Here is a 13,109-nt window from a genome sequence, read left to right on the forward strand (position 1 = left end):
CTCTCCCACTTTCTCCAACCCTACAAAGCCTCCATCAATTCTCAGCCATAGTGGATGGCAGTAGCTCAAAGCAAGGTAGCTGTTCAACCTCCTCTCCATTAATTGTTGGGAATCAAATGACCTAATTATTTTTCCTACCTTCAAGAATGTTTTTTTTTCTGTTGTGAAATAGTTAAAGTATTGTGCAAGTAGGTCTGAAGTAATGGAACACTGGGTTAAGTTGGTGTGGAAATACCCTCAGTTCTTTGGAGTAACAAGGAGAAGGCTGGTGCAGAAAAATTTGTGGTTTTTTGCAGATGACAGCTGATTTAAGCAGAAAGAAGTGATACAGGTGGTCTGGCTATTATGTTTAGCCACAGATACAATAACAGATGCTGGAACTGTCAGGAAGGTATAAGCAGCTCTCAAAGGGTGCTGGAATGTGAAGATTTTTTCCTCTGCTGTTGTGTGAAGATTTGAGGGACATCATTTTGCATCCTCTCCAATTTGGAAAAACCTGAGGGATTAGGTTGTGCATTCCTTTGTGTGACTGTAGCACTTGCACAGCTATTGCCAGAACACTGATCTACAGGAAAAAAAGAAACCAAAACAAAACAATTTAAAGGAAAGGTTGCTTTGCTTTGTTGTCTGTCACCATTTTCTCCCCTGATTTTTTTTTTTTGTCTGGCCTCTAGTAAAGTCTATTTCAAGAGATTGTAAACCACAGACAGGATCATCTGTTAAAAATAGTAGTTGGCATTTGAGCCTGGGTGGCTTGAGGTCAGGGTGATATCCTGTCTACCTGTTTTGTGTGATAATTGCTCAGGGATGACTGCTGAAGGCAGCACAAGTCTTGCAACTTCGGGGAATTTTTTCAGCCAACCAAGTATTTCTTGTGTACAGTGGTCTAAATAGATGGGAGTTTATTTTGGAGTGATAAATGCTCATGCTGAGGTCTGCTGCCAAAACAGATGTGATATGGATGATGGTTATTGCCTTCTGGATGTGTTTTGGTATGACTTCTAGTAAAACAGTATGAATTTTGCAGCTTTTGTCTGTTCTTGCTGGAAAAAATTATCTGAAGACTCTAATTTCTGTATTAGGAAATTAGCATGTGGGAATGGCTCTGCATTGACTTAGTTTCTATAAGAAATACATCTCAATTGCAGCAAACAAAAAGTTGTACTACTCAACAAGAAATTTCGCTGCCAGGATGTGGGAGAAATGTCCACCTCTTTTAGCTGTGTCTGGTTGTTTGGTTTCTGTTTTGTTGTTGTTGTTTGGTTTGTCTTGGTAGGTTCTTTTAATTTGGTGAAGTGTGCTAATGGCTTGTTCTCAAAGGAGGATTTTATTGCTGTGAAGTATAATTGACATAGTCCCTATTCCTGCTGCTACCTAGACTATTTCCTTCGAGGAATGGACTGAGCCCTTCATTAGTCCAGGACACCGCCTGCAACATTTTTGGTTAAGTGTAGCAGGTGTTATTCACCTGTGCTGTGGAGTTGTGTAATTTGACTAGGAAAAATGTTGAAGGGTCAATAGTTATTTTCAACATGTCCCTTAGGAGGATGACTGTCTAAAAAGTATCTGTGAGCATGCAAAGGTGGACAAGGTCAGCCTAGAACTTTCTTCCAGAGCGTGTTCCTGGTATTGAGGACAGGCTGTGGGTGTGGGGCTTTCTGGGAACTGGGAGAACATGTCCAGAACAGCCCATCAGCCAGGTGAAACTCCTACCCACATGCCTTGTCTGTGCTTATGCCAGTATGAATGCACAAGATGTGCTTTCAGAACCAGGCTGCCAATCCCTTGCCAGCAGTCTGGAAACTTCTGCTTAAGAACATTGGCTGCTTTGGTGGTGATTGCATGAGACAAGGATCCAGTGTTTCTCCTGAACATGCCTGTTGCATCTGTGTGTGCTGAATGTTGATTATCTTGGATCATTAAAAAAAGCCACTAATGCAGGCGGTGTCTCTCTTCCAGGGTGTATTCATGGGAGTTGTTCCTTGCTTCTATATTTAATTCCAGCAAAGCAGGCTGCTGCCAGGTGCAGATGAGCATGTAGAGCCTCTGTAAACCTGGAAGCCAGCTGTAAGCCCTAGACTCGCTGACTCACTGCCTAAGCTCTCAGGATGCAGGTGCATAGAGCAGGGAGGATTACCTCAGTGTTTTTCTCTCTTAATAAGATCTTCTACCTTTGAAATAAAAACCTGGACATATTCTATCATCCCCTCTTCCAGAAAGCAACAGCTTAATAATTTCAGCCACAAACAACTGCACAGCTAACAAGCAGATGGCGGTGAATGCCCAAGAAGGCTGTGCCTGGATGGTATTAGACTGAACCATGTGTCATGCTCTGGTGCCACAGACTTGTTAATTAGTGTGAGTAACTCCAAACACACCAGCATCTCTCAACAACCACATGAAAAACAAAGGAGGGGCAGAAGGCTTGGGGTAGTGTCTGCCATGCAATCTCTGCACCCAAGTGAGCATCACCTCCCTGTTCCTGTAAGGCAAGGAGCTACATTGATTAAAACCAGCAAGGAGACCAGCAGGTTTCAGATGACTGACTGCACTGTGGCAGTGATCAGCTCAGAGAGAATATCCTTGCCCTCATTTCTCAAGATCCTGGTTACAACCTAGGTGGGAGCTGCCAGAGAACAGAGAAGAGCTGGCAGCTGATTGTTCAGACCCAGTTCAGTACCGGCCTTAACAGTGTTTAAGGGAACTGTGTGTTCAGAAATGTTCTTTCTCATTTCCTTCCACAGCTCCCAAAGAAGGGAGGTGGGATTCTGCCTTGAGGAGTCCAGCTGTCTGCATGCTGGTGAAGGAAGCAGCTAATGAATGAGCTCTTGGTTGTGCCCTGAACCTTCTGGCTCTTTGAACACACTCATGACCCTGTCTTAAAGGAGTTGCACATGCCACCTAACTTTAGCACAGAGCTAGATGTCTCTGGAAGCATGCTTTGTAGGTCTGCTCTTATTTCCTGAGCCTTTTTATAGACTACATAGGAATGTAACACACAACCAGGAGTCAGGTCAGTTCTGCAACAATTTGGCTGTTAGAAGAGAAGGGGTGGATGCATGTGGGGGACCAAAAAGCTCAGCACAAGAATAAAACACCTAATCAAAAGCAGAGACTAAGCTTCACATGGTTTTAGTGTTCCATAGGCATTTCATTAGTTATGCAGCGGGGAGGAAATGGTTTGTGTTTCACAAAACTCTAGCAAGGCTTGTTTTCACCTTTTCCTCCCCTCTGCCTTCTCCATCCAGTTAAAAATCTTTCAATCTGCTTTTGAAAAAACAAATTCTAACTCATGTTCAATTATATAGCTTTATAATAAACTGCTTAAAGAACTAAAGAGTATTTCAGACTCTTGAGAGACTGTATTTTTTGATGTAAACAGTCATCATGATTATATAGCTCAGTCCTTGTAGATGTGTCAAAATGAGGGCACAACCATGGCCTTGGATTTTAGAAGTTGTTTAGAAAAGTATAGCTAGAAGGGGTTTCTGGAGTGTTTTTACTACTTTTCAGTTCTGGTTTGGATCAGAGTTTTTAGGTTGTTGAGAGAGGGGAAAGAAAGGTCATGGTCCTTAAAAAAAGCAAACAGAACCCTTACACCCCCCCTCCCCCTGAGTTGCATCACTAGTCTGTTTATTCAGGAAAATAAATGCATCTGAGTATCTAGGAGAACATTCAGCATCACTGCAAAGTTTTTTCAGAAACGTTCTTCAGATTTTGAGAAACTAGGAAAAATATTATGATATTTGATTGAAATAGTGGTTGTACAGGACCTTTGGGGGTCATCAGATCCCAACTTTCTGCTCAAAGCAGAACTGTCACATTGCTGGATTGCATCAGCCATGGTTTTGCCACGTCTTGAAGACTGCCAGAGTTGAGGATTTGAAACCTGTCTGTGTAACCTGTCTGCAGGATTGGCAGCCATGGCTCTCTTAGTTTAGCCTAGGACATGGTTTGCATTACTCCCAGTGAGACTGCACCTTCTCAGCTTTCTCAGCCTGACACCTGTTGTAATGTGCAGGTCCTTTTGACAGGGCTGACCATGGGATTGTTCCACCCCAAGTGCAGGAGTCCACAGGTCTCCTTGTAAAGTGTCTTTTGGCCCAGCCAGGTTTCCCAAGGTCCATCTAGGCTGAAGTTCTGCCTTTTCAGCCACCTCCTCTGACTTAGTGTTATTTGCAGATTTGCTGTGGATGGAGCTGTGCCAGTGCCCAGGTTGTTGTTATTTGTTTGGATGTTGAGCATGATGAGCCCTTGTGCTGGCATCTGGGCTGCTGCTCTTGTTCCTTCCTGCCAGCTGAATTAAAACAGGTTGAGGAAAACTGAAGCTGAAGTAGCAGCACTCAGTGGCTGGTTACTGTGAGCTGTGCAATGAGCACTCAGCTGCCTTCACCCCGGGGGCTTCTGAATCTCTGAATCTGCTGCAGGGCTGGGGGAGATGGGGATGCTGTGGTCAATGAGTGATGATCCTGCTGTCCCCATTCCTGCCAGAAGCTTGTGCTGAGTGCCCTGGTGCAGTCCCTGCACTCAGAGGGATCCCTGAAGACAGGCAGTGCCACAGCAGCTCTGGTGGGCGATTGATGGAGTAAAGTTCCTGTTTCAAAACACGTTCCCTCTTGTACTTTGCACAGCAAATTAACGTGGGATGTTGTTACAAGAAGGAAAGGGGGCCAGAATGAAAACATCTGAAACTTGATTCCTTCTGGAGAGTGGGACTGGAACACAGTTAATCATTATCTATTTGCTAGTAAGCAAGTACATGCTTGCTAGTGGCAATTAAACTATTGTTTTAAAGATTAATGGGTGGGAGAAACATTGGTTTCACAGTAACAAACAAGTGCTTTCTAGAGCAAAGGCCTTGGGCCAGCACGTGGGGTGCTGCTGCCTTGTTCTGACCAGCAGCTGTGTGTTCCCTTCATGTTCCAGCTTATGGTGATTTTATAAACAGAAATTGTTCGTGTCTTTCATTGGCAATAAGTCAGAGATGCTGAAATAAAGTGGATGTCAAGGCCTTGGCAGTGCAGGATGGGATAGATTCACTTGGATAAATAAGAAGCCAATTTTGAAAATATCTGCTCTTTGCTGACTGATGTTTCTAATGGGAAAATTTCTAGTTGTGCTGTGACGTCCTTTTCATTTAATATCTATACTTGAGGTCTGATCCTCTGGTGAGGCTGGCCAAGGGGAGAAATTCTGCATAGGCTTCTCTCCACAAAATGAGCCCTCTACATCTATTTGGGGAAGCCTGGCTGGGCTGTGAGCTGTGTGCAGGTGTGTTCACGTGTCAGGGGCTGAGCAGTGCCTACCAGGGGTACATTAGATGTTGGCTAACCTCAGAGGAATGCTATAGCTGTGTTGTACCATGTTTCAGTGTCAGTGATACTGTGCAGAAACAAAAACAAAAATCAGAGATGAGATGAAATGCGAAATGAGATATGTCATAGGTTCAAGATATATGTGGGAAGGTGGAGAAAAATCTTCTATTAGCAACTGGGCAAGATCTTGACTACAAAGAGGGTTTGGGTCAATAGAAGCTAATGTAGACTAATCAGAAAATTGTATTTCATAATTAAAGAGCGCACAATTTTCTGCTTTGAAAGTGGACAAGCAGATGTCAGTATGTTGCTGGCAGTTCCAGAAGGACTGCATTTAAAAAGTGCCTGGTTTTGTTTTCTGTTAGCTTGCCATGGCCTAGTGTTTTTTTAATTTCCAGCTGACAACATAAATCTGTCTGTTGTGCTTGGTTCCCTTCTGTGCAAGGCCCTGGGTAGGCTAAGCAGAGGACTGCCTATGGGGATGCAGCTTTTGTCCCCCAAAAGGGATTTGTCAGGACTGAGCATCTTTCAGCAATATATTAATAGCTTGAAGTTATGAATTCTGCCAGTACCCCTTTAATTTTACATAATTTATTTTCTAAGCTGACACATTTTATACCACAGTGCAGGATTTGCTTCTGTGAGTGCTGCTACTGCATGTCACTTCTGGGTCTTTGGGAGCTGCCTGGGAAGTTCAGGGCTGTGCCTGTCAGAGCCAGGGAGATCAGGGATGTGGATGAGCTGGTGAGGGTAGGTCACATGTGCAGAACAGCACAGGGTGGAGAGCGGTGTAAAGAGAGCTCTTGGCCATGAGGAGGGGGCTGAGTGGACAGAGCAGCACTTCTGCATGTGCTGCTGGTTGTAGGGAAGGGATTTAGTGTCATGGGAGATGTGTTTGTAGCTGCTTGCTTGTAGAAGACTGAGTTGCAGAGGAGGGACAAACACAGTGGCAGGAAGAGCTGATGCTCTGTGTGGACAGTGTGTGCCAGATGTGCTGTGACAGTGGGATTCTCCTCAGCTTCATTCTCTGTGGTTGACTAATTGTGTTTCTTTAGGACTCCCATTTTGTATTTTCCACTGATGCAGGGAGTGTCTGCAGTGGTGAAGGCACTCAGCTGAGTTTCCTGGCAGAAAGTACTGATCATGAATGACAAGGAGCACTGTCACCCTGGCAGTGGGAGCTGGGGCACGGGTACCCCAGTTCCCAAGGTGTCAGGGCTTGCTCATTTTCAAAAAGAGGCTTCACTGGACTGGCTCTTCTGACTGTAATGAAAGAAATCCTCACTTCTGTATTGGGTCGACTCCATCAAACACCAGTGATATGGTTGACAGGCAGAAAGTTGACATCCGGCTTGCCTCCAACCTCCCTCAGCAATTTTTGTCCTCATCCCTAGTACATTTTCTCTCATTCTACCCCAAGGCTAAGCCTCTCTCAACTCAAACACGAGTTTGTGATGAAAGACAGCCTAGTTTTCAGCCGTTCATTTGAATTTTGGATTTTAGTCTTGAGAGAAACAGCCACTGTCTAAAGTGGTGAAGGTTATGTGCAGTACAAGGAGGCTGGATGGAGAGGTGAGCTCCTGCTGGTTTCTCTGTGGTTTTCAAAGCACATAAAGAACATGGCTACTCTCTTTTCCATCAAATGGAATGACCTGAAGGCTTAGGACTGAGAGCAACCTGTTGGTGATGGTGCAGAACAACTTGTATGTGCTGGAGGCAGTTTTAAATGAGGGCTAATTATTGGGTAACTGTACTAGAAGACAAAAGAAAGTCTTGGAGTATTCTTCTTCACATTGGCAAAGCCACAAACCTGTTGATGTTTTCCTAATGACAAATGTATCATTCTTTACCTGAGCAGTTGTTTGTTTTTTTTTTTTTTTCTTTCTCAGACTTTCAATAAGCTGCTTAAAGTAAAGACTGTAGACTGACTTCAGATAACTGTTGGAGCTAAATTGCTATTTGGACTAACTATGTTAGTCCAACTAACCATAGTTAGTCCAACTATGTTAGCCTAACAGTGTTTCCAAGTTGCCAGTGCAGAGCAGTGTTCAACAAATGCAGCTGGGAGGGAGTGTTTAGGTGTGATTTTGTTTCAGTTTTCCATTTACCCACACAGATAGAGGGCATGAATCTGAATGGATTATGGACCTAGAGTTGTGGGCTTGCCTGCTAACAGCTCCAGCTGTCACTGTCCTACAGGTCCAGGTGCAAGCAGAAATCTAACTAAATTGTAAATTTGGCTTCTGGGTTTTTTATCATAAAGACAGTTTTCCTTTTTTAGAGTCAATTGGCCATTAAGGCCTTCATCAGAAGGGCTGCTAGTACTGCAAGCTACCAGTAAGTGTTGTTTTCCATGAAGATTAAGTATCTCAGCTCCTAATGCTCTGCAGGCTTTTTGCTGGCTCAGATGTCTTGATCCCTGACCCAGGTATGTGTGCCAACAGAAACTTCCAAGTGCTGATGCATTATGGTGAGAAAACTGCACTTCTGTGCTTGCATTGCCACTGGGATCTGGCTGTACTGAGTTTCCAAAGCAGTTGCTCTCTGAGGAGGTTCTGGCTGTGCTTGGAATGGGTCTCCAGTCTGGTTTTGTGTGTTTGTAACTAATTTCTCACATGGGCAGGCCTGCTCATGCAGCAGAAGCTTCACAGCCTTATTGCTGGAAGCTGCTGGGGCCTGGCTCCCTCTCGTAGAGTCTTCATGAAAATTGGTCTTGCTCTTCTCCAGGCATCCTCATCATTGTTCTGCAGTACTTGGTGCAGGCTCTCACTGGAGCCTTGTATTTTATTTCCTGTCTTAAACAATCTCAAACTACTTCTATGGAAACTTTTGGCCTTTATTTGTATTTGATTTCTTTACTAGCATAGGTCAAATTTACTGGATGGAAAAAAAAAAGTTGTGAGATTCTACAAAATTTAGTAGATATTTTGGGGACTAAATTCAGACTTTTGGCTGTATTCAGGATTTTTGATGTATTCTTTGTTGGAAGCCCAGGTTGAGCCTTGTTTAAAGATCCTCAGATGGCTTTTTGGATTGGTGAATTTTTGTGCTTGCTGGGTATCATGGTTTAGGTAAGTTAGTGGCTAAATAAAAATATTCTATAGTCAGGCTTATTCTGAATTTATAAAATGTATTAATATATTTGAAGCAGGCAGCTGATGACTGGGGTGGTGAGGAGGTGTAATGTGGGGTTTTTTTCAGAAAGGATAAGAGATAAAGAGATAACCAGGATGCTGTGCATGCACTAACCTTGTCCCAAAGGATCTGTGCTGCCTTGGAATGTGCAGTTCTGCATGGAAATTAACACTTTTAGTGCCCTGCCTCTTCACAGATGCTGTAGGCAGGGTGATATGGTGTAAACTGCCTGGAAAACAACAAAGGGCATGGTTAGATGAACTTCTCTGTGGAAAACATCACCAGCTACTTAAGAAGGAAATGCATCAGGGACCTTGGTTGGAAGGAAATTACTGCTCTGATTGTGATGATTTTGATTTCCCTCTCCAGCTAGTAAGTGAAGGACCTCTGACACATAATTCCTATTTTTGCATGGTTACCTTGGGGTGAAGTACCTCCATGTGAGAGAGGAAAGGAAGTAAGAAGAGCTTGCTGCTATTTCAGGACATGGAGAGGGAAACTTAGTACACTTTATTTCCTTTTGAGACTTGTGTTTAAATTAGGAGTCATCTCCTCTGCCATGGGGCAGGGAGGGAGGGCTTTTTCCATTACCTTTACAAATAACTGTGGTGTCTCAAGTGTGGAGGTATTTGCAACTGGTATTGAGGGGGTGTAGCCAGCTGTTTGCTGAAGAAATACACTGTTGTTCAACTTAATTTATATCAGGAATTTTTAGCCACTTCCCAAATGACCACCATTTCTTCAAGCTAAAACCTCCTCCTTTATTCATAAGACTTTGACATACAGAATACTACACTGAGGAAGATAAAGTCCTTTCTCATCTTTGATTGTCAGACTCCTTCTGCAGTATATCATGATACCTAACGTTTTATTCATTATTTTGTTCTGTCAGCGATGTCTGGTCAAAGACATTTTTCATAGGTATGTACTGGGTAATTCCAGTTTATTTTTGAAAAATCATTGAAGTGTAAATGAAAACTCTCTTCACAGTGCTGGATGTTCAGTTGATTGTGTGTGAGGCTTACATTGGAAGGGTTGTATTTCTGAGCAAAACAGCTCAAAAATATTAATTTAAATAAAAAATGAAATACCTAATGTATTTCTGTGAATATACCTAATGTAGAAAAATCAGGTAAAGATTTTTTTTTTTTAATTCCCTTGGTTATTCTTGTGTCTGTGTGCTGGGGACTTACTGTACCAGTTGTGTACCAGAGATAGCAAAGTAAAAAAACACCCAAAGAATTAAGCAATCACCATCTCAGAGAACTTGTTTATTCTTTATAGCATGCTAATAATTCCAAAATATTTCCTCAGCATGATTAATGGCATATCAGATAAAAATCCACCCTGACTAAACTCAGGGAGTGCTGTTCTCAGTGTATTCTTGCCATGCCACTAGTTTGCTATTTCACTTTCTTTTGGTTTGCTCATCAGTGATTAAACCTGCATCATTTGGTATTATCTCTCAGCCAGGTGCTTATTTGTAGGCCATCAGCTACAAATTAAATTTCTTGGCAAATGACCTCTTTGGGTGGGAACTGCTGCTTTGGCAGGACTTACTGCAGTGAGAAATCTGTCATTTCAAATAAAAGTTTGGGAAACAGTGACGCCGGTGTGACTCTTCATAAAAGTCTTGGGATTTGTGTCACAGATCTTCTAAATGTGACTGTGAGGGTTCCTTTGTCTCTAATCCCAGACTTTTTTTTTGCCCCTTTAGGCTCAGCTGGAGGCTCAGAGGGCGACTCAGGACTTCCAGAGGGCCACGGAAGTGCTGCGTGCTGCCAAAGAGACCATTTCCCTTGCAGAGCAGAGGCTGCTGGAGGATGACAAGCGCCAGTTTGACTCTGCCTGGCAGGAGATGCTCAACCACGCTACTCAGAGGGTAACACCAACTTGCCCCAGCACCTGCCTTTTCCATATTTTGTTTCCCCTGTGGTCTATGAGGCCCAGTTTCTGAAAGACCAGATTTTCCTTTTGGTCCAGATACATGAGAGGTAGGAAATGAAGCCATGGAAATGGTGAAGCCTAAGCCTGAGTGGTCTGGGCCTTGGCTGCTTCTGGGACAATTCTAGTTCTCTGCCTGGTGGTGCTGGAGTAGTGGAGTAGCTCTCTACAGAAAATAAAAAAAAAAGCTATTACCATCTATTTTACAGGGATAAACAATGTCTTAAGGCATGTCTGCATTTGGAATTGTGCCAGAATAATTGCATGGGGATGCCTATTCCTGAATATGTGTGTTATGGGAGTGTTTACCCTGGCAAAACAGGGACATGTTCCAGTTTTAGTATAACCTGTTGTTTGTATGGACTACATTGAACAAGTCACTTTGCTTCAGAAATGCGTGTTTGAATGTGGAATTACTCAAAATCGTGTGTTGCATTTTAAGCTTGCATGCTGCTTTATCCTGAATTAACTTTGGAATTTAGACAAGGTCCTACCTCCTTTGTAAAGTCTTCTTAAACCTACAGAAGAGATGCACTAACAAAGAAAGACAGTATTCTTTCTAGCAGATGTCAGGAAGAATTTTCCTGTCATTTGTCTTCTCGCTGTTAAAAGAAACCTTTCTGGCTTTTTTTTTAACATAAAAGAACCAAAAATCCAAGTTAAAAACCTTTGTTCTACATATACTTAATATGCCAGTGAAGCTGAACTTGCTATTCCAAACATGCTATCCTGCCATACAATGCTCATATTGTCTTGCAGCCCTCAGTGCAACAGTTGCTCCGTTCTGTTGCAGAAGCGTCTCAGTCATAAAAAAGCGTCTATTTCAGAGTGAATTTTAAAATCCAGCTGCCTGATGAAGAAACAGGGAAGAGAAGGATGTTGCTTGTGTGTAGGGGGAGAGATAGAAAACCTGGTATATATTAATGAGAAAATGAACTCCAGGGTACTGTTTGTGTTACTGTCCCTGTTATAATTTGGTGTTTGCAGATGTGGTGACCTCTGTGTTTATGAGGGGAGCCCCACCTTTGCAGTGTGTGTGTGCCAGCTGTCATTTTTCCTGGCTGTAATCCCTACTCCATGCGAACAAAGTCCAGAAATAGATAATTTTTGATTCTCAGAATTGATAGATGAGAAAACCAGAAGTGTCTAAGGAGTTGCTTAGAGCTCCTGACTGCTAAACTGCTGAGTTTTGGTGGACAGTGACAGCAATCACATCTGCCACCTACCTCTCTCTAGCTGGCAGAGCAAAAACTTGTGTTGGGGTGGGTGACAAAAGAAACAATGGCAACTTGAGAGTACAAATGAATTCTTCTTTTCCTTGGATATTTCAAAGGCATCCTTGAGTCCGTCTACAGCCCTTGATCGTTCCCTGACAGCGTGTGAGAGGTGTGCACCTGAGATGAGCAAACCCAGTGATTCAGAGCAGCAGCTGGCAGTGTTTGGTGGAGTCCTGCTGGTGGTGTTGATAGGTGCTGTCAGTGATTGCAGGACAGCTGCTTGTTGGGGGGCTGGTTCAAGCCATAATGCCTCTGAGTTGTTACAGCTGAACAGTAAATGGGGTGCTCAGGTGTACTCACTGCAGCTGTAAAATCTCCTGGGCACTGAGTGGACTGTGTAGAGCAGCTGAGGGCTCCATGAACGGAAAACTTGGAAAGCAACAATTCCCAGTGCTTAAAATAGTCTGGGCAAACTCAGTTCCCAGAAAGCACCCATCTGCACCTTTGCATGGTGCAGCAGGTTTTGGGAGAGTTCCGTGGAAGTTTGTCTTGTGATTTTCACTGGCTGTGGTGGAGGTCTTAAGGCTGAGACCAGAGCCAAGAAGGGTGAAAATGCTCTTGGAAGTCCTGACTGAGCACACCCAGCATTAGTTTGTTTGGAGTGCTTGACTGAGTTTTGTGTCTTCTCTAAGAGTGGGGTGAAAGCTTCCCTTGGCTTCAGTGCATGCAATTAATGAAGTGCTCAGTGTTCAGTGAGGCAAACAGAATGATTGGGATCTCAGGGAGGAGGAAACATTGGCATTGCCTACCAAGCTATGGGTGAAAAGAGGTTAGAGAATGAAATCTTTTAGAACAAAAGTTCTCCTTGACTGCCACAGTGTTGATGACAACTCAGATCATTAACTATAAATTACATTAGAAATCACTCATGGAAAAAACTGTTTCTGTGGGTGAAGGCTGAGGGTTAAGAAATAGACATCTTCTACTGGCACATATAAAATTGCTCTTGGAGAAAACTTTTGCACTCTGGTTATTTGGATTTTCTAGCTTTTTTTTGGCATGCATTTATAGATGACAATTGTAGTGGGCAGAGAATAATCTTGCTCCAGGCCTTTTACAGCAAGGACTCAAGTGCAGAAAAGCACCTCTGAGCTAAATGTTAGAAGTGGGCAACTGATTCATTTGTTTCTCTTCTGATAGAAATGTCAGGCCAGAGTCAAGTGGTTTTATTTGCTGTTCTTAGGCTGAGAGAGCAGGCTTTACTGAATGAATCTGAAACTTGGAACCAAACCTGAGCCCTGTAGCTGCTTGGTAGCTGACAAACACTGTAAACAGAAAGCATAAAGAAAAAGCGTAGGCGAGAGAACAAACGAGAAACTGATTTTTTACACAGCTATGTGTGAAAATGTTGCCAGGTTACTTTTGCACTTCACCTGATGGATATAGACAAAGACTTGAGTTCCAGGGTACCGAACAGGAAATGCTGTTTCCAGACCCT

The 13,109-nt window shown here is 43.2% G+C and overlaps 1 protein-coding gene across 1 annotated transcript in view; it reads left to right on the forward strand.

Annotated features, from left to right (window-relative positions):
- The window catches only part of SH3BP5 (SH3 domain binding protein 5), a 51,284-nt gene that overhangs the window by 21,232 nt on the left and 16,943 nt on the right, over positions 1–13,109 (forward strand). The window contains exon 4 of the mRNA XM_036399594.2: positions 10,168–10,332. Coding sequence (XP_036255487.1) covers positions 10,168–10,332 — 165 coding nt within the window. The remainder of the gene's footprint in view (positions 1–10,167; positions 10,333–13,109) is intronic.

This window comes from Molothrus ater, chromosome 1 (assembly GCF_012460135.2).
Source record: "Molothrus ater isolate BHLD 08-10-18 breed brown headed cowbird chromosome 1, BPBGC_Mater_1.1, whole genome shotgun sequence".
NCBI classification, from domain to species: Eukaryota; Metazoa; Chordata; class Aves; order Passeriformes; family Icteridae; genus Molothrus; species Molothrus ater.